The sequence below is a fragment of the Xyrauchen texanus genome, chromosome 26 (genome assembly GCF_025860055.1).
Source record: "Xyrauchen texanus isolate HMW12.3.18 chromosome 26, RBS_HiC_50CHRs, whole genome shotgun sequence".
In the NCBI taxonomy this organism is placed as follows: Eukaryota; Metazoa; Chordata; class Actinopteri; order Cypriniformes; family Catostomidae; genus Xyrauchen; species Xyrauchen texanus.
In genome coordinates, this window is record NC_068301.1 from 31,375,523 (window position 1) to 31,398,216 (window position 22,694).

General features: G+C 38.1%; 1 protein-coding gene across 1 annotated transcript in view; it reads right to left on the reverse strand.

Annotated features, from left to right (window-relative positions):
- LOC127620053 (protein Jumonji-like) overlaps positions 1–21,921 on the reverse strand; it is a 142,824-nt gene extending 120,903 nt beyond the window's left edge. The window contains exon 1 of the mRNA XM_052093136.1: positions 21,381–21,921. Coding sequence (XP_051949096.1) covers positions 21,381–21,425 — 45 coding nt within the window. The 5' untranslated portion in view covers positions 21,426–21,921. The remainder of the gene's footprint in view (positions 1–21,380) is intronic.
- Between the last annotated feature and the right edge of the window lie 773 nt (positions 21,922–22,694).

Here is a 22,694-nt window from a genome sequence, read left to right on the forward strand (position 1 = left end):
TTTCTTTCATAACGCTCCCTGTTCCTATAAATCAGGGGTTTTCAAAAAAAAATTGTCAGCTGATCCCATAATTCCAACATGTTTAATTTGATGTATTGTTAACCTTACAACAATTATGCCTAATACATTTCAAACATTTTGTGAATGTTTACTTGTGAAATACTACTATTGTTATTTTACTTATTACATTTTAATGACCATTTTTACTTTTAAATAATACATTTGAATTGAATTATTTAATTTGGCATTTCTATCACAATCTCACCAACCCCCCGCAGTTCCATCACGAGAACCTCTTGTGTGGGAAACCACTACAAATAAAACAGTAAAAAGGGCAAAAAATAAAAATTAAATAATAATACTAACAATAATGCTATTTAATCAGCTAAAAATCTAATTGGCTAAAATACCCTGATAAACAGACACTTTGTGGCAACATGCAGGCACATACCTAATAAAATGCAATACAACTGCTAACAAACTTCAGGTACTCTCCAGCACATGCATATAATCTGTCCAGGGAATAGATTCCCTGTCATTACCCATGATGCCTCCAAAATGATAGCATTTAATGTCCATGATGTTAACCACGGTTGTTTCCATAAGATACAGGGCAGGTAAAGTCTTTCAGTGCCAAATAAACGTAAGCGGTTAGGGCATTAGCGTGACTGAGGCTCTCATGTTATAGGAAGTTGCTACACATCCATGCATGGATGACCTGGCAGTTATGCCACCCCACCTGCACATGCAGATACCACCATTCAGACACAACAGGTTCCCTCACACAAGATTGAAGATACAAATATTAAAGAATGCAGAAACTAGAAGTATAGAATATCCCTCGTTTGTACAAATTAATTCCTGTTTTTGCATTACAACTTCCTTATGTTGGAGAAGTCATGAGAAAGTCACAAAAATTAGAGAAATCTTTCCCTGACAGGCAAAAAAAAAACAGCCAGGCCTTGAAAGTGTGACTGTCATCTCCAAGAGTCAGTCATCTACAACCTAAAAACCTCCACACTCTATTTTCTTCCCATATAGACCTCAATATAGCCATCAGTAAAAATACACTGAAGAATAACTTTATGACTTTTCTTCAAACCCGACCTTTAACATGTCATCATCACAACAGTAATGATCTGGTCTCCTTTAAAGTAAACAGCAACTTTACATGAATGAGAGCAAGGAAACCACATAAATTTGCAAACTTCTTAAAAACATGCCATCTGTTTTGAAGGTAAATGTTAAAAAGAATAATCAATAATTATTATTGCACTATTACTAAAGTTCTAAGCAGCTTTTATCCACCCGGAGGATGATAAACATGTAAAAATTGCCTACAGATATTGAGACTTGATCTATATCTATGGACCAGAACATCATTGACACATGCAAAATTATGGAAAAATTTCAGGCCAAATACGTCATTGTGGCGACAAGCTTTGCATGGGCCTCCATTTCCCATAATTCAACATAGCAGGCCAAAATGTGGTCAGCAAGTGAATGTGTTGAGTGGGGGCCTCCAACTAAACTTCTTTGTTCTTGCACGCTAAACACTTGCAAAAAAAATAAAAAAATAAACCAGTTCAAAGGCTCTTAACCCAGCGCTTTTCCTGGAACTCTGATAACATGAGCACTCAGCACAAATTCGATTTGTGCTTTTCAGGCACTTCGTCACGCATGAAAGATCGTGCCATTGTGACCATTGTGTCACCATAGTGCCTGCTTGATTTACAGTCTTTCCCCCCAGAGAGGGATTGACGGTTTGCACACTGCACAAGTTACACAACATCAAGGGGACAACCTGTGACAACAGACGCTGCAGACATTAGCCAACCGCTGACACCCATTTATACCCCTGAAAAAAAAAAAGGCAATGAAAGCTAACTGGTACTGCTGAAATAACATTATTAAGTTACATCATATTACAGTGCATTAGATGGAGGAAGAGAACAATCTGGTGGGATAATACAGAGCCAAAAAGTGTTAGGGCTGAAAACCTATCCTAGGTCTGGAAGGAGTGCTCCTCGGGGAGTCTACGAGATTTCGACAGCACTCGTCTGTAGCTGACAAACCACTAGCGATTAGCTAGCCTGCTATTAACTGACCACCTTTATTTTAAGGGTTGTGTTTGAATACAATTCGAAAACCAGAGAGGACGTTTTTTCCCCATATTTACAATACACCCTGAGGGATGTTATATTTGCATTTTATAAAATAGATACTGAAATGGAAAAAATCCTCCACACTATCCTGTCTTGCAAACAGTATCAAAATTTATTCAGCAATGTTTCAGTCACTCGACCTTCGTCAGTCATGTACAAACAGAGTGCATGATCATGTCATGACCAATCAACACATCTGATGACCATGACATCACAACCAATGACAATCAATAAAATCGAGAGCATCTAGAAAACAAACACATACATCACTTATACAGAGGCTAATATACATATATTATACCATGGTCTGGGTGAATACTCGATTCTGATTGGCTGCAGGGTGTCCGTTAAAAAGTGATAGAGGACACCTAGTAAAGTAGTTCTGGTGAAACTGCCTGTTTACCATTCGAAATTAATAAATAAATGCGCTGCCTACAACAGCTGTGTGTAACCATAGCAACAGGCAGTCAAAGTATCCGTTAACAATTTGCTCTATCAAAACAAACATCTAACGTTAGTTAGATATTACATAGCCTACTAATACAACAATGATCGACTTCGTTATTTCTTTTAACATTTATGGAGAATATGACAACTTTGACGACTGGGATGCTGCTGAAGAAAGAAAAAATGTAAATAAAACGGAGAAACGACACAAAGAGATAACACCGGGAGAATTTAATCAAATAGAAGACGAAAAAGATGATCAACATGAAAAAAAATACGAAATGGGCAGTAAATACACTCAGAGACTTTATTGTTCAAAAAGAAATGAACTCCAGCTTTGAAAATTACACCGCTGCTGCTCTAAATGAGACCCTGCGGGAGTTTTACGCAGCTATCTAGACAACCAAGGCAGGAGGAGTGTACAGTGTTTCAAGCCTAAGGAGCCAGTATCAACCGCCATATAAGGGAATTCAATATTATAACTGACACCAGATTCATGACCTGTAATGCTGTGTTTAAAGCAATAATTAAGCGTTACAGAAAAAGCGGTAAAGATACCAGCGTTCACCATCCACGTATTTCTGAGTCTGATCTTGAAATCATAAAGAATTCACCTGTACTGTCTCCCGATACGCCCCTTGGCCTGGTCAGAAAAGTCTGGTTTGACATCCAGCTGTGTTTGGCTCGGCGTGGCAGGGAGGGCAACCGGGAGCTCTCCATGCAGTCTTTTAAAGTCCAGAGAGACGAGGATGGGGTTGAGTTTGTCACCCTGGCTTACAATCCGCAAACCAAAAACCACAACGATCCGAATGACCCAGATAAGGAAAACTTCTGAGGTTTTATGTTTGCCAGACCCGGGGATCCGCTGTGTCCGGTAAAAAGTTTCACATCCTATGTGTCCAAATGTCCATCTGACGCAAAAGCTTTCTAACACCATCCGAAGCGCACCGTGACATCCGCTTCCGAAGTGTGGTACAGCCGGGAGCCGATGGGTATCCACTACCTCGAGAACATGATGAAAAAGATCAGCGAAGATTATTTACAATTTATGTCAATATAAATGTATTATTAGGCCTAGTAGACCTACTTTTATTATAATTATAACTATTATTATCATCATCGTATTATCATAGGTGGTGGGTCTTTCGAAGGTCTACACTAACCACAGCCTCCGAAGCACCGCTGTAGGTCGACTCTCCGATGCTGGACTGGAGAGCCTTCAAATAATGTCGGTGACAGGCCATGGATGCGAGAGCAGTCTGCGGGCTTACTGGGCTCCGTCAGTCCATGAGAGACGAAGCTGGAGCAACGTACTGTCTGCATCAAGTGCCCATCATGGGCAGTACCCAGCTTTTGTGGATCCTCCTTCAAAGGCCCCTATGTCTGACTGGCCGACTTTTTCAAATTGCACTATAAATGGAAACGTTGAAATTAATTGTAAATAAAAAAGCTAGCATGTAGGCAAATGACCCTCTCTTTGATCTGATTAATTTATTGCCCTCTATAAGCGCAAATCGCTGGAGCGCAGAACTAATTGTTTTTTTTGTTTGATTGTTGTTTGATTAATTGTTTTATGTGTAATAAAAAAATAACTATGCCTACCTTTGTGTTTCATGAAAAAAAAAATGCATTTTTGAACCTGAAGGGTTCTACAAGCTGAGCGGACTATAAATATCTCTGGTTGCTAAATAAACCGTCAGGCAAGTTATTATTTGTAAAAACTAGATTTAGCCTAATTAAAATATAAACTAATGTTTTAAAAATGTTTTATTTGGCAAGTGACCATGGTATAAGCGGGTTAATGCCCTCCAAGGTGTCCATTGTCAGGTTTTAATGGCCTTCGGCGCGTCGGCCGGTTCACACCTCGCCGTCGTCCATTAAAACCTGACAATGGACACCTCGTCGGGCATTAACCCTTACATAAATTACACCTGTAAAGTAACCCACAACATTACATACAGATATCTTTCTTTCATATATATTACATATACATATATTTACATATATTTATGTACACACACATACATACACATCGAAAAAACATTAACTTTACATACAGTATATCTACATCTACAGCATCACATTAAACAAGGCTTCATACATTATGTCCCATCGGTGATAAGGTTTGAAGTGTGTAGATCCAATAAATCTCACGTCTCTGTAAAATCAATTAAATGTTGCCTCTTGGTGGCATCTTAACACTCTCGATGCCACAAACGCAAAGAGGAGACATCATGATTAATTCAACATAAGAGTTGCGACAGGATCATTTAGATCTTTTATCCTGATCGAACTCTTATGTTAACTAATTTGTTGTTTTAACTGACAAGATGTTTTTCCCACATATCCAAGACAATGAATGAGTACACGCTTGTGACCGCACATCAATTGAATTCTATATTATAAAGCTAACCTTTAGCGGGCAGAATTGTTATTATTATGGCTAATTTCTATTATTTATGTACATTTTTGTCTTTTAACAAACTGCTGTTTTACTACTATTTGATAAAAGATATTTTACCTAAATGAAAGTCATTATGAAATCCAAACTGACATGATTTTCTTATGACATGGACCTGGTCCAACATGATCACCTGGAAGGTCAAAAGGTTGCTACCGAATATTCCGGTGCCCTGACATTGAGTTACTGATATGCAGCATCTCCCATTGAACCTTTTCACAACAATACAAATGTGTTTTACTTTTTACTATGGTGTGACTGCACAGAGATACAGGTTCTGGTCCCATGGAAACCAGTAAGTAATCCCATTCACATAATCAAAGATGGGCTTGATTGAGAAGTTGCAATTATGCAGTTAGTTTAGGTCAGGGAGTTTGATTTTTTAAATATGCATTCCTGTTCACTGTTAGATCTTTTAAAACTTTAAACAACTTGCCATTGGCTCTCAACTGATGGACATTTCACTCGAAAGCTGGAGCTCAAACACACCCAAACGTTTAACAACACTTTCTGCTTCGGCCACTGTGGGCAGTAGATTGAATTTCGTTCAATCTACTCAACAGCAGTTCGTCATTTTCAACAGCAGCAGAACTGTCGACCTATTGTCACCTTATTTACACTGAGATCAGTCTACCTTGTCTTATAATGCATGTCATTCCAACTAAAACAACCTCCTTTTCAACTGATGTCACCAAGCCCTCTAGTTATTCAACCCTACTCCTCCAAACAATCTGATATGGAACGCCAATTTTTCATGATCTAATAAATTTCTGTTGGATAAAAATCAAGTACCGTTGTACTTTTTGTTCTTGTTAAATGTTCTGTTTGAGTTGTTTGCAAATTTCACTTCATATTAAATTTAAGGGCTTCACTTCGTGAACAGCACCCCTTAACTGGGTTAAAATCACTATAATGCATGGCCCTTTGTGGCTCATTACTTTAAAAAGAATCAATAATTCCACACAAACAGGATTGTTACCCATTGAAGCAGAGCTGGACTTAATAATACAGAGCCTGTCAAAGAATAATAAGGTCAGATACGAAGGTTCAGTGTGAGCTCGCTTTCTCAATGACAAGCCTTGAGACTGAGGGGAGGTGACTGAGGGGAGGTGACAGAGGTGGTAGCAGTTCGAGGACCGAAGGGTTAACAGGGACTCAGACAGCAGGAAGAGAGTAAAGCGAACAGAGATAAGATTACCAGTTACTCCGTTGGTGAAGGATGCAACCACAGCAGAAATTTGCAGCTGACAGGAGCAAAGTGGCCGATTGACCACATACAGGCAATGTGCAAGTCCTGCTGGCTCTCCAATGCACAGAAATAAAAAATCCAGCATGCCAAAAAAATAGGAGCTCACTTTCTTTCCCTCTCTGCATTCACCTGGCTCACTTCATACTATATCATGCACTGCAAGAATGGACTAAGCAAAGACATGTTAAACAACAAGAAAGAATAAACTGCATGGAAACATCTCCAAGGAAACCATGAATAAAAAGAGACAAGCAACATAAAACAAATGGTAAACTTAATTACTTCCGCGACAACCCTACATCACTTGGGGTTCTCATTGATTCAAGAAAGCCTCTACAGCAACAACATCAATGCCTATTTTAAAGTCATTGCACCCATGGCGCCGCCCACTGGTGCTCACTCAGCTAGTAAACAGAGACAGAGAGAAGGACAAAAGTCCTACTGTCTGTGGCCTAACTACTCCTGAACAGGAAAGGGGACCCACCTGGACTATTTTGAATTATTTTTGTATGTACTACACAGACAGCTTTGACTGTTGTCAACTTTCTGGCACACTTTTAAATGATGCAGTGGCAAGTTTAAACTCTGAAGAGAATGTGCGTTTCATCAGCTGCTGTGACTTCTGTGGTTTCGTTTAAACTGCAACAAATCAGCACTATTTTTAATTGTTGGTGTATGAAAACATGCACTAGATGGATGTCTTTGACTGTTTTGATTTGTTTTCGGCGATGTGTACCTCAGTGCAAGATGATAAACTAGATGTGTGTCTTATGAATAAAGCAGTCACGAAATGAGTCTTTGCCAAGGTATTGTCACTTCAGAAAATGGGACGGTTAAAAACACTATTGGAGTCAAAAACATAAGTTAACAGCTCCATTCATTAATATTTCAAATGTCATGATTGTTTATGATGCTGACACGCCATGTACACTGGGCATGCCTGTTGACGTGGCATGACACAATGGCTTGAGGCCATCTACACGGGCGTGTCGACACAAACTTTCTGAAACATTTCTTTGTGTTGTTGGCAACAGCAGTGCCTGCGCAAAATGGAACTGTTGGAGTGACGCCGCAACGGATGCTTCCATGCTAGATAGCATCACTGATTATAGTGTAGACAAGGTGAGTGTGTTAACAGTTGTGCTTGAGATAAATAGTGTAATATATTCGGATGCAATATGTTGGATTTGCGTCATAACCGTGAAATGTACATTTCTAATGTTTTAGGTGCTTATTCAATCTCTTCAAATTGAGTTTCAAAATTTGAATTTGAGGGCCTACTGAAATCATAAACCACGTACGCCACGAACTGTGACGTTGACCTGATGTTCGTTTCATACCCGGAAGATGAAAATAGCCAGTAAATCCCTAAATGAACCCTTTTCCTATTGAAATTAAAAATGACGAATGTTGACTTTCTCTGCCCTTCCGTGCAAGACATATCTGTTAACATTTCAAAAAACGCGTAGTGTTTCATGATGTATGCTTAAATGATGACAAAACTCAGTTTGAACTTGCAAATGCCATCTAGAATGAGAATGGCCCTGCCCTCTTATGACAACTGCCACCAACTAGCCAGTAGCAAATCCTCATTCTGATGCAACTAAAGCCTATGCGGCAGGGCGGAGCCGGGTCGTGATCCTACACACCCGGTCCCGTATTAGGCTAATCAAGCCTACCGAGAGGGATAAAGGTTGACTGCAGAGGATCGTGCAGGAGAGAGAGAGCTCGTTAACGGACATGTCCGTCATATGTGTGTGTTTGTCTTTTGTTTAAGTTTTATTTTAAACTATTATTTATATTATCAAGCCGGTTCTCGCCGCCTGCTTTCCATTGATCCCTTTACAGCCTATTAGCCTTTTTTCTCGACAAGAGACGGGGCCTTCAATTTGTTAGATGAAAACTCCTTGTTTAAATAGAAAATACATCAACACAGGAAAGAAAACCGCTTGCCGTGCCACCCACAATTTTACTGAGTATTTAAGTAGAGTAAAATTCATGGATATGCATGGGATTATACTCTACACATTAGCCATTATTTACACTATGCAGCACAATTTGTGCTCCTGGGTAGTAAGTTTTATTTCCTAATTGCTCATGCCTCAAAAGTATAGAAAATGGCTATTATTCCCCACAAACTTTGCTTTTGTCACCAGGACAATGATATTTTGAAATGTACCTATTTCCAACGAGAAAACAGGTGAATTTGTGTCTTTTCGTTAACAAAGTCAGAAAAAACAACATATGAATCCAAACTAACATCTATTTATACTAAAGTAATACAAAAGCAAAGGCAAAGATAGCAGGGAAATTTGGTAAAACTGCCTTTGAGACCCATCAGGAATGCCACCATTTTGAAATTTCCAATGACCTTCCAGCCATAATCATACTTCAAGGCATCCAGCAAGGTCTTGACGCTGTTTTAATCCTCTTTGAGGTGCACCGAGTGAGCCAGGGGAAGAGATGGGTACTTGTTAACATTATAGAGCAGCACGGTTTTGAGGCTCCTGGATGAGACGTCAATAAAGAGGTGCCACTCATTCTGGTTACGATTGCCTCGAACAGACTGGTCACATTGTGGCAGAAGCAGAGCCCATCTTAATGGGTGAAAAAGCTGGAAAAAGGTTGGTGATGCTTCCTCTGATCTGCGACTTTCATCCATCAAGTTCCACTGCTTGAGCCTAGATGTAAAAAGCTCAGCATTAGACTTGGTGAGACCAAGATCTCTAATCAAGTCGTTGAGGTCTTTTTGGTTGGGGTAGTATGGATTACTCTCCTCAGCTTCACCTCTGAAATTGTCATCTGGATCTACAATTTCTTCCTTGCTCTCTGACTTGCTGCTCTCTTCTAAAGATGGCTGCTCTCTCTCCGGAGGAGTGGGTATGGGGATCTCATGGCAGTGTGGCACCGGGGCCATGGATGAAGGAAGGTCCTTATACGTGATAGCAGGTGCATTCTTGTCAGTCCGACATTTGGAAGGGTCCACTATGCAGAAGTAGCAGTTTCTTGAGTGGTCAGTGGGTTCCCGTCAAATTCTTGGGATAGCGAACTTAATGGCTCTCTTTTCCCCTCTGTGCCATCCTATAAAAATACATTTATTTCACCCATGAATAATGTGTAAGTGATTCTCGCAAAAATGTTCATATATGATATTTTTCAATAACATTGAAAATTGTAAAACATTTTAAAATTAAAAACATTTACAATTTAAAAAATTAACATATTATAACATAAACTTCCAAGCAACAATTGTCCATCTTACCTTCCAGAGTTTTTTTTGCAGTGCTCACAGGTGAAAAATATGCCTTGTAGGCCTCACACATCTTAGCCGATGCTTCCACGGAGTACTTTTACACTCTTGTCTTGATAAATTGTCCACCGACATGGCAAAATGCATATTACCGGATACTTGTAGCTGGAACTAAATTGAACTGGTGGGCTTAAGGCCCCTGTATTTATACTACTATTTATATTACTGGAAAGTTATAGAAGTTACTCAGCACTGAATCTATCTGGAATGTTCTGGAAAATAGGTACATTTCAAAATATCACTGTCCTGGTCACAAAAGCAAAGTTTGTGGGGAATAATAGCCATTTTCTATACTTTCGAGGTATAAGCAAAATTTTAGGAAATAACACTAACTACACAGGAACCAAAAAAATAATAATAATTTGTTACACAGTGTTATCACACAGCAGAGTGAAAATCCATTCTGGTCAGAGGAAAATAGATAGTCATGTGTGAACCTCCTATTTCCGCTGCTTTTCTTTTCCTTTTCTATCATACCTGGCTAGATTAGACCATGTGGGCTTCAGACAGACAGCCAGGCATTAGAAGCTCGCGCAGAGCATTTTCGGATCAAATTAAACCCTTTCTCACAAGCAGATCACTGCCCTATTAGCAGAAATTAGGAAATTATTTTCACCTCATGGATTGCCGTTACACTCACACAGATGATTCCCAGCCTGCCAGCAGAGAGGCACTGGAAAGGGCAGCTAACGCAAGAAAACGAATAAAAAAAATTATAAAACAAAAACGAGCATTAAAGTTGTCAGATGAATAATTTTCATTTATTATTAATAATAATAATAACAACAACAACAACAACAACAACAACAACAAAACAAAAGTGTTTAAAAATGTTATTAAGGCCTGGAAAAAGTCTGAAATGTCTGTGGCAAATAAACATTTTAGCTATACTCCGCTTTATTCTTTTGCTTGCAAGTTATAGTTAGGTTTTTCTCAATGAATCAGTTGGTCAAACTTACTGATTCACTAAACAGTTGTCACTAAATGATTCGTTAACATATTGGCCTGAACCAATATGATTTTACAGATTGTCCTTATTCAGTAAATCACAAAAGACAGGAAAGGTCATCAGAAGAAAATTTGACATCAAAAATTAGTCAAAGTTGGGAAACCATATCTTATATCGGTGACTATGGTTTGTTGTTGGAAAGAGGGTGATTCAAAGCTACACAACAAAATGCAAAATGAACAAAAATGCAAATTACATGGTATTAGATTTTAAATGAGATTAGTAAAATACTAATAGCTGCTGACTTCAAATTTGCAAGGCCAAAATGGTGTGATTTCCCACATCTGTGCATTGATGAGGAGGCATAAAAACAAAAGCCGTTCTTTTCTCCTCACACGTGTCTGTCACAGAGACTTTCCACAGGAAGAAGCCAGCAGAGAATCTCTGCTTCTACACAGACACTAAAAATGAGACTATGACTAATTTGCTGAAAATATTCTTAAGAAATTGTGACACCATTCATTCCAGCTAAATTACAGGATTTGAAATAAAAGGCTGACTAAGTATGTAAATTCTACCTTAATGCATGTACATTAAAACATGGTTGATGGAAACATGATGCTGTCACTCAATATTAGTGCAATTACTGTGTCAGTAGTAACATTCTAAAATGTGCGTTTGCTTATAAATCAGTCAGCGCATTGGCGAGCCAACTTCACCTCAGCTCCCCTTTACAAGTGGGATCACACTCCCAAAAATTCAAACCAGACCATTCGGCAGTTAAAGCGTTACAACCCTTCGAAATGTGCAAATCCAATCATAGCCTGCTTTAATGGAACACCCACTGAAAAAAAAAACTGATTCAAGTACTGCACTTAGAGGCCAGTAGAGTGGCTCAGATATGACAAAAGATGGAAGACAGGAAGAGGCGCTTGCTCTCACCTAACAGATGCTGCCATTAAAAATAGCAGTCTGGGCTAAATCAGTAGCAGGATCAATATCAGCTCAGCCTTTCTGTTGAGTACCTGGATAAAAACTAAACTGCATTATGCACAGTAATGCTACAGAGTGCGACTCGAATGTTTCAAGCAAGCATGCACGTGTGCATTTGTGTGTGAATAGACCCAATTAAACAGGATATCTGCTGATGGGTCACACACCACAAGCCAGCTGAATAATCAGGCTTTGGGCCACCCATCCTTCTTCAAATGCCTGGTTATGAGCATCTTTGCTTTGTCTGTATCTTCCAAAAAGGCACTTGTGGATTTGTTGAAATATAGGATTCATGAATGAACAGTTAAGAAGCTTGTTCTGTCTTCTCCCAAGCAGCCGGAGCTCATTATGAGCTCTCAGTGTCCAAAAAGTGCCACATTCAAAAAAATGCAGAGATGCCGTGTTCTGGCTCTGGGGTGGTTACTATGGAAACATCGTGGCAAGGCCCCTGTGATGGCATAGTGCATGTGCGTTCATGTTCTTTTACTATTGTAGTCACTATGGTAACATTAAATCATAGTTTAAATTAAAATTTACTCAAAGTGATTATTGTTTTGTGTTACTTAATTTGACATTTCTGTGTCAAATTAACACAGCTCGTTTAGAATATTTCATTTCCAACGGGACTGTAAATGTGAAAATTGTGTAAGTTGTTTGTAAATTTTGTTTATGGGCTGTGTGCCAAAACAACTTGAGCAGATGACTTTGATAAGCATATTCTGGTGTAAAATGTGAATGAAATTCAGATAACTTTGTACAGCTAACAGCACCATTAGCCAACATGCTGAAATATCTAGATATACTATCTGGAACTAGATTTAATGATATTATCTGGATCCTGTCAAATTTGACCTTGACTGTCAGAAGGTTTTAGGGGTTAAACAAGAGACTGTAATTTAATATGCTTGCCTTTTAATTGCCTAAAACGGTGTAAAACAGACAATGGAGTCCCCGCCATGATTTCACCATATCGAAGAAATAAACTTCAAAAAGGATTTTTGTTTTTCGTTTTAATTAACAGTGTGTAAAGTAGGATTTTATCTTTTTTTAGAACACATATTGCTTTATAAATTAGATATAACCATTTCTATAGCCAATTAAGGTCCACAATTAACTGCCAATATCAAAACAAGTTAAAATATTTTCAATTGTTTTAACCATTACTACCATAACAAACTACCCATTGTCTAATACTGAAACAAAACAAATACTGAAGTGCAATTACACAAACACAATCTTATTTATGCGTAATAAGCAGACAACGTGTAAAGTAATCGGGTTATCAGCATAGCGATGAGTATGTAAACATTTTGTTTGCAATTATGAAATCTTTTACCTTACAATTAAATACAATAAACCAAGTTAAAAAGAAATTCAAGCTTATATCAATATAACATTTTCAAATTACATGTGTGAATATTTGACAATAAACATCATTGTGGAAAATTCTAGAATCTGAAGATCTACATTCACAACTGTAACTTCAGCAAGCCATATATTGTTCTGTCACATTGACTACGTTTACATGGACACCCAAAAGTGGCTTATTGCGAGAAATCAGCTTATTGCGAGAAAGTGGCATTCCCATTATCATGAACTGCATAAGTGGCTTACTCTTTACTCCCATATACATGCATCGAACTCTGTAAGCGGTTTTCTCCGCAGCAACGTAAGTTTCTCCGCTATTTAATTGTCTGTTGTTTCGCTTTATTCACAGATATTCCAGAGTTGTTGCAGTGTTAGTTCCTTAACTTTACATCGCAACCTGCAGCGGAACAATAGTGGGGTTCCCCTCTTACATAAAGCTCTGGGAATCCCCCAATGTACAAGGGAATGTAAGGGAATGTGATGGATAGTTGATATTTCACATCAGAGTGTACAAATGGGTGTAGTTTTGTGATTTTCCCACTTTACTCCCAAAAATGTTGAATTTTTTCGGCTGTGTTGACTTGTTTGGCCAGACTTTTCATACACACTCTTCAAAAACTAGTAAGAACGCTGCCTATGCTTTTACGTGGCCACATAAGCCGTGTTTTTTGGATGAAACACAAGTGTGTTAATCCGCTTTCTCTTAAACCCTTAAGCGGCAGAAGTAAAAATCTCTCTCGTTTACATGATGTTTCAAAATGCTGCTTTCTGCTAAAACCCTGGAATAAACCATTTTCTTAAGTGCATGAAAACGTGGTCATTGATGTAGAGATGAGGATGAGTTGATATGCATAAAGCTGCAGCTGCTTGAGATATAAGCAGGGAATGTTTCCAAAGTTTCCTTTGGCCCTGGAAATCAAAACTATCCTAAACCCAACCAAGAGAAACCAGCAGGCAGAGAGTAACCATAAAGCACAAAGCAGAGATCAGCCATCAAACAAATTGTAAATGCTGTATACCACATGCAGGGCAAATATTTAATTCTCTACTACTACAAAAAAGATGATCTGCTGAACAATGCCTTATGACCAAGTATGCTTTGGTTTACAGGTCTGATATTTCTTTCTCATCAAATAATATTACTGTGCAGGAACACACAATAGTTCTGTTACGTAAGTCCAAAACTACAAGACTGCATTTCTTGTTGTTGCCCTCAATGCTAAACAAAATGTCTAACCCCTATGTCAAGCCTACGAGAGGCCCCACTGGCCTCTACTCAGTCAGCTGAACTCAAACAAAAGCTGCCACATGGCTTCCAGTGGCACGCATCTCACCAGCTAATGAGAGATGCAGCACTGAATTACAAATCTTCCCGAAGGATATTTAACGAATAAGGCGATCTTCCTTATAAAAATGCTCTCAAACTCTCTCACTCACACTCTCACACAAAAAAACACAGAGGATGATTTTAAAAAGCCTGAAATTATTACGGTATGAGCCACTTCATCATTAAAGTAAATATTTTCAATATGGCTGTTTTCACAAAGCACAGTGGGTTCCACTGTTAGGAAGACATTCAGCAATTTTCATGACTAATGGCACAATGACACATAAAAAGCAGACAGAGGAATAGGCAAAAACACCTCCAGAGAACAGAACAGTTTGTCAGCGTCACAGAGAAGAGCAGCAAAAGGGAAGTACGCTGCCAAGAGTTCTGCCTGATGCTGCCACATGTCAGCATTCACGACAACATCAGTGAGGTTACCCTGCCTTGAGCAAAGTATAAGCAAGGCAAAAACACTAAAGGAACTGAGAGAGTGTGTCTGGAAATACAACTTAGAGGAACAAATCATAATACACCCCCGATTTACCAATTCTGCCATTACTCAGGTATTAGGACAAAACAAAATGATCAATACCAAAGAAAGAAGTGAACTTCAGGAACTCACTATAAAATTGCTGAGGCTTGGATTGTTTTTAAGAGATACAGTATTCACTTAAAGGAATGCTCCGTGTTTAGTGAGAGCTCAGCTCATTCGACAGAAGTTGCAGCATAATGTATAGGACGATAAAATATATAATTGAACTGTCTCTTGTTTATTTAATCATTTACCAAGTCATGCAAATGTAAATCGCATTAAACTCTGTAATCTGGTAAATTGCGTAATGGCAGTTCATTTCAGATTTTATGCCACTAAAATCATGTTAACACTAGGGCTGTCAATTTAACACGTTAATTCAGTGAGATTAATTTTACAAAAAATAACGCATTAAATCGCATGCCTCCGGACCATAATAAGGAAGAGTCCTGAGAAATGCAAGCTTGTAGTACCACCTGTTTACTCCAGAGGGCAGTAAGTGAAATTTCAGCTGTATGAGCAACGTGCAGTTTTTACAGTGAAGAAAACACTTCAGTAGGCAGAAAAACACAAACATACGTTACGTTGTTACGTTCAAAACACTTGGAGCGCAAATGCGAACTAAGGGATCTCAAGATGTGTTTAAAGATTGAGTATTAAACTATATTTAACTTGACACAGTGACCTAAACATTTTATGTTAATGATGCAACGAACCCGAGAAACTAAACAAGCATGTCTGACGCAGGGTGTGGCTGGATTGAGATGGTGCAAAATTTTGAATTTACCCATAAATATTTAATCACAAATAAAATCAAAGAAATTTCCTACCTCACTAATTATTTTCTTGTAGAGAGATTTTTTGTGATGTCGATATATTCTACACATTTTGTGGTCTGCAGGCGGAAACATTTTTTTTTATTTATTTTGGAGTTGTCCCTACTCGACTTGTTTTTGGTTTGATTTCTGCAAGATTGTTAGAGATCATATTATTCCCAGCTTTCAACTTTGTTTTGAAAATGTTTTATTAGTTTTTTTTAGCTATGACATGTCTCTTCATAAGGAATATTATTTGATTAATGTTCTGCTTTTGTTGGCAAAGTTTAGTATTCATAAAAGTAAGTAAGGTGGTTATAAACCATTAGTTTTAATTCAGACGTTCAGCAATACCCAAGAACAATTTCCAATTTGAGTAACAAGAAAGCTGTAAAGTGTATTGAAATATGTAAACAATTTGATATTTTTATTAAACTGTTTATTTATTTATTTTCCTTTTTGTTGTTGTTTGTTTTAGTTATACCTCTTGGCTCTAGATGTAAAAGTTTTGTAAACATTAAAAAAAACAATTTAAAAAATGTCTGACGCAGGTGTAAATTGACGGGTCCTTAAACAAGCCCTCATAATAAATCTCCAACTGATTGACAAATTCAATTGTGAGATGGATTGCTGTAAACTGTATGCCAATGATTGACTTATGATCAATAATATGGTAGTAAACAATACATTGTATTCTAAAGCTGCTTTTGTATTGTCTTATCAATGATTAACTCTTCTGCCACAAGAATGTAATGCATTTTAATTATCTGAATATATATATATATATATGTATATATACACATTTTTTTTATATTTAAAGATAACTATATACATATTTATATCAATAAATATTTATGCAATCATTATATATTGAATTATTGTTAAATAAGGAGCTTTCTCAGCAAATATTTGTATATGCGATTAATTAATCGGGACACTGTGTAAGTAATTTGATTAAAAGCCCTAGTTAACACATATCTTTTTTATGTCAAGTAGTTATGCTTATACATTAGTTATACATTTTAACGTTTATGGACTGGCCCCATTCACTTAAATTGTCAATTGTCATAAACTAAGAGACATGGCTTTTTTTTTTGTGGTAATCAAAATTAAGACAGAAATGCTGTTGAATAAGTTTACCTTCTTTTGAGTTTAACTATGATAAACCCAACATCTATATTCAAACTGAAAACAGGAACGTGTATTTGGCTTCTCATGGAAATGGTGCAGATGAAATGGCGTACCTTTCATGCTAGAGAAACATTTTGGCTACTGCAATTCAGAATTGGAGTCAAAACCAGACCCAGACCAGTACAACACCCACTAAGGCCCAAAGGAAGTACAGGACAGAGGAATGAAAGAAAGGGAGGAAGGACATTCATTCGGTGTGCAGTTACGCTTTATCAAAGCATTTCTGCACTTGTTTTTATGTCAGCAGAGCAAATTCCTCATATTACGTTTGTGCTTCCACATACGTAACTGCCTGTGCATGTTTGTCTAAGTGGAGGTGTGTCATATATTGACCAAGGAGTTATGTGCTTGTGCATACCGGATCACGTAAGATAGCAAAGGTCGATAAGAAAAAGGTCACATTGCATAATGCACCAAATGTGACATAACAGCCATAAAGATGAAATGCAAGATCTGCACACTCAGCCGTGACTGCACCAGGCCAAAAGAGCTTTGTCTTTAGGCAGAGGACTAAAGCTTGCTGCTTCAAGAAACTCTCCATGTGAAAGACAAATAAAAGAGCTATACAATTAATGAAGAGCCTCTTGTCAGCTTACTGCAGTTCAAATGATCTGGCATTTTGCATTCATAGATACGCACACAGCCATTGCAGTTTTGCAATACCAAGCCAGGAAATTACATTTACATTTTGGAATGTAATGTGTGGAAGGCTCTTAAAAAACATGCTGATGCTAAAATGGTCAAATATGAGAAAATATCTAATTGAATATGCTTTGTTTTTTCTTTTAAAAAAGCATTAAAAACTAACCATTCTGCAGGTTCTGGAGAACATTCAGAACCACCATGATAATGGATCTGCTACATCTACATTACAGACCTTCCAGATATTTTTAGCTTTGACTAAAAATTTAATTGGACCTTTTAAAACAGCTGGCACCCTGCGGTCACAATGAATGAAGGTCTATATGTCACTTCTTTAAAATAAATAAAATCAGAAAATTAATAAGAAAAACAGTTGCATTAAAAACACAGGGTTAAATGAAGCACAGTGGCTGTAATTAAAGGAGTAGAAAGTTAAGTCAACCTTAATTTATAGAGCACATTTAAAAACAACAGAAGTTCTTTACAGATCAAACAAATAAATAAATGACAGTGTGATATACCAACAAATTGATTTTAAGTTTAATATAAATATGGGAGGCATCCAGAAAAGAATTCTACTTGGGTTTAAAACAGAATCAATTGTTTTGAAAAATACTTTTGAAACTCAAACATGCAATCTCACACGCACACAGCTTTCTGCTCAGAAACAGATGAGATGCCCACATTTACATTGTAAATCTGGAGGACTCAGAGTGGGGGAAGGGGTCAGAGGGAGGGCTCAGTAAGCCTTGGCCTTGCTCTCTATTTTTGTTTCCAGTTTTTTTTTTTTTTTGTGCGCGCCACACACTGTAGTGGATTTTTCAACTTCGCCCTCATCAGTTTTACGCCTGATGAAACGAACTCTGACAGCTTCTTTACATTTGTAAAGGCCCCTACAGCAGCTGTGCCTATCTCACCACACGTCTATGAATCAGGGTCCGGCCCCAGCTGGGGCCGCAGAGAGAAAGAGAGAGAGAGTTAGGGAGAGAACGAGGGAGGAAGAATAGATATGGGTAACCCCAGTTCCCCCCGCGCCATGTGCCATGTTCACTTCAACAGAACAAGAACACAAGCGAAAGCTCTGACTGCATTCATTAGCCAAAGTCCGAAATCAAATCTGGTGTAAGTCTTTGCTTTAAAAACAACCCTCAAAAATAATTAAACATAGAAGTTGCTTCAGAGTGTGTCAGGGTGGCCTTGTTGAGAAGCCATTAAAGTTCTTCCAAAAGCAGAAGTGCCTACTCGCTCCCGTTCTCCTTTTCTCACACACACATCAATCAGAGACGGTCTAATTGCATTTCCTTGTTGCTCTTATTAACATCTATTATCATATTTTTTTCCCTCCCCTCTCTTAGTTTTTCCACTAAATGAATTCGAATAATATTCACAGCACATGTGAAGGAGTGAAAAAAAAAACAAAGAGAAATTGAGAAGAAAAACCCCCCACTGCACTCATGTTCCAGGGGATATGGTTAAGCCAAGCATGTATAATTGTTTTACGCTAATTAAGTAGAGGCTGAATCCAGGGGGCCAAGAGTTGTGTAGGCTCAAGGGACAGATCCTTCAGGTTGTTTTTGTTGTTTGCCTTACCAGATATTACCACTGCAACCTGAACTGCAAGGATGTGACATGAATGTTCTGAACCGTGCAGGCCCATTCCTCACACCCTTAGCACAAGATCATGACCCTGATACCAAGAGAAGACCGATGTGTGGTCATGACAAGCCAGAACAGACCCTCATCAGATATGTGATCATACACAACTCAAATTAAATGTTCGCCTTTTCACTCCAAGCAACTCAAAGTATATCCTTATATCCTTTTTTTTTTTTTAAACAACAAAAACCATAATTGAACAAACAGATCACAATTTTGACCATTGGATTTCCATGCATTTTCCCAATCCTTTGTTAGTACTGAATAATGAGATTGCACTGTATAAAGACCAATTTCTAGCTAATGAAATGTTTTTGAGCAGAGCAAAACTAAATGAGATGTACACTGACCATAAAAACTTCCAAGACTTTCCTAGTCAATTTTAGAATTCCGTAATATGTTTGGGCTTCACATTACTGTGGGAACCCCATACACACACACATACATGTATGTTTTGTTTGTTTTTTTTCTGGAGGCATATTTGTTATCAAATTGTTGTGCATTGGCTTAAACTGAACCTGTCTTCTCAGGAATTAGAACTCACCACGTGGATACATTACCTTTCATTTCCTTTGTCAAACATAAAAGAAATTGTGTCACACCTTTGTGGTCTACTCTGACGCAACAAAACGTTGCATTGTAGCTACTGTAGAAGAAAAGTTCAGAAAGACAATTTCCAGCACCTTTATGGAAAGCAACAACAACAAGCTCGAGCACTACCGATAATAAGCATGGAAACTGCCCCCGTATTGCGTCATCATAACCAATGCCGTTGAAACGCTTGTTTCACTCCTTTAACCTGTTGCTCATTTGTGGGGACTACAAATCAAAAGATTGCTTTTAAGAGCAAGTTGGGCGTTCCAAATGCGTTTTCCACACAAATGTGGCTCCTGGGGGTAAAAAAAAGAAAAGAAAAAAGAATAAAAAAGTTAAATATAGGGGCACGTGACGAGCCTACTTCACGCAGCAGGAAAAAAATGGGTGCACGAGCAAACCCTTTCACGCGCCAGCGGCGGGAAATTATTTATCGGCGCTATCTTCGTTTGAGAAGAAAATGAATAAAGATTTTGAGTGTGGAAAGAAATAACAGCAGTATTCCAAACTGCGACATAAGAACCCCACGTCAACTACAGGTAAAGACCATGGCAAAGTCGAGTAAAGAGTGAGTCAGTTCTTTTAGGGTTAACTGATAGCCTACTAGATTTGGTCGGACTGTCTCAGGCGACTCTGACTTTTGTTATGCTAGCCTTGCTTAATTCCGCTCCTGCAGGTAGTAGTAAATCACCAGCCAGAAAAAGTTCAAGAGAGGGACTGCACCATTCCGGTTTACCAAACCATCGCACTCGATATGGTAAAATGGTCGCTTTCCTTTTACTTGCGAACCTCTGCAATGCGACTGGACGTATCTTTCTTTAAAACAATGACAGATGCGTTTTATCTAATCTCTCTGAAATATTAAGAACGACTAGCATTCGGGGCTTTTAGTCTGCTTGAACAAAACTCGCAAATCATCTTCGGAATGAAGATAAAGCACACAGTTTTGAAATTCAGGCATTGCACGAGCTCCTACTATCCTACAACTCTACTTGAAATTGTCAAGACTGTAAGGTCAAATTTTAAAGTCTTTTCTGTCGTCAAGGGCAGGGTAATTGTTTTCTTTAACCCAGTTCTTTAGAAGACGTTATAAAAGCCCACAATTGGCGTACGCCTCAAGAAGATCTAGTTACATTCAATGTACACAAATCCAATATGCCATGACAGTTTGGATAGTTGCATTTAAGACCCACATTCCTGCAGCTTCACGGTAGGCTTTTTAGTTTGGGAAAAATTAAATGATGAAATGCCGGAATAAAGGCGATATGGCTGTGCTCACGGCTTTGAGACGGAAAGCACTGAAGAGCAAACAAAGCCATTCTGGTCACAACTCTGTCGTAACAGCGGAGTTTGAGTTCACCAACAACAGTACAAACAAAACATATCCAGCGTTACAATGTACCCGATTTCATCGAGTTTTGGGAACTAACATCTGTCGTGCAAAACAGAAACATCTGAATGAGGATCCTAGAGCAAAATCGAGGAAACTCGATGCATAAACAACACAGAAAATAATTTCAGGAATGCTTGGAACACATTTAAATGCGTGTTCGCTATGTTTTTAAATGTGACCGAAAGACAACAAGAGCCATCCGTGATCAAAGTTTAGGCATTTACATCGACACAAGCGTTAACATCGAAGAAACTTGAGGTCATCCAGATATAAACGATCAACACTCACGTATTTCTTTTGTATGATATTCCTCTTAGGTCTTTCCTTGCTCATTCTGCAATCCAAAATGTGGTGGTGTTGTTAAGGAAAGAATCGCCACATTAATTTTCTTCCTGCCTCTATTCTTTCCCCGGAGCAAAGCGATTTAAATCCCCTGTAGTTTGCTTTGCAGAATTCCCTCTTCGATCGCCGATTCCAACTAGAATCTTGGAATTACCGATATTCCCAAAATCAAGGATCCATCACCGAGGGTAAAAGGCAAAGTAAAACATCACGTCGGCATACGGTAGTTAAAATCCATTCGCCAAAATAACTTCCATCAGTAAAACAGCCATCTGATGTTCATCCCGGCTCTTTAACACATGAAGGAAGGGTTGCTCGAGTGAGGATGGTATTGGTGTAAATGTTCGGTGGTCACTTACATCTTGTTTTCTGAAAGGTGTATCCGATGGTGGGATGAAATAAATAAAATGTAAAAAAAGGAAAATGATTCGTGGTCCGTTTTGGCTGGATCTAGCAGACTATGAGTGAACTCTCCAGCAGCACCACGGGCTCATCTGAACACAAGGCGAAGCTTCTTTCTTCAAGCAGCCTATCACACGCGCTCAGCGGTAACTTTAAAAGGACTGCTACCTCAGGGACCGTCTCAAAATGATCTTTCTTTTCAAGTCACGAACAAAAGATTATTTCAGAGCGACTCAATCTAAAACCACCTATTCAACCAACACCCACATAATGTGATAAGGGAATACATTTGAGATTGCTTACAGTCCTGGGGCTTTAAAAAGAGTTGTCAAATGTACTTTTTGTTTTAAGCATTTGTAAGTAGAATTGTCGCTGCGCCCCTTAAAATAGACTAATCTGGCTCTCTAGAAATGTTTGTCTATCATGGGGAAAAAGAAGCACGCGGTCTGTTTTCTTCCTTCCCCCTTTTCTTTTAGCGTAGACATATTTTTTAACAAATGTTCTTTCTGATTGTTATACGTTTTCTTTTAATATATGCAATATGACTTGTAAAAACAACAAGGTCAGTAGAGGGTTTTAAAGTTTTTGAAATGTTTGTGTACTCTTAGACTTTGTTTTTACCCTACATTGTATCCTTATTTGCTTAAATCACTAAGTTGCCAATTTTCTTTACACTTTATACACTTTTTGTATATGGGTAGTTGACAAATTAGTCAATTGAGTGATGTAAATTTTTTCCTGTCCATATGCATTAAATTATACAAACATATATATGATTACCATTTTTTTAAATTCAAAGTCGTACTAGATGGTTACAACACATTATTTGAAGTCATTATATATATATATATATGTGTG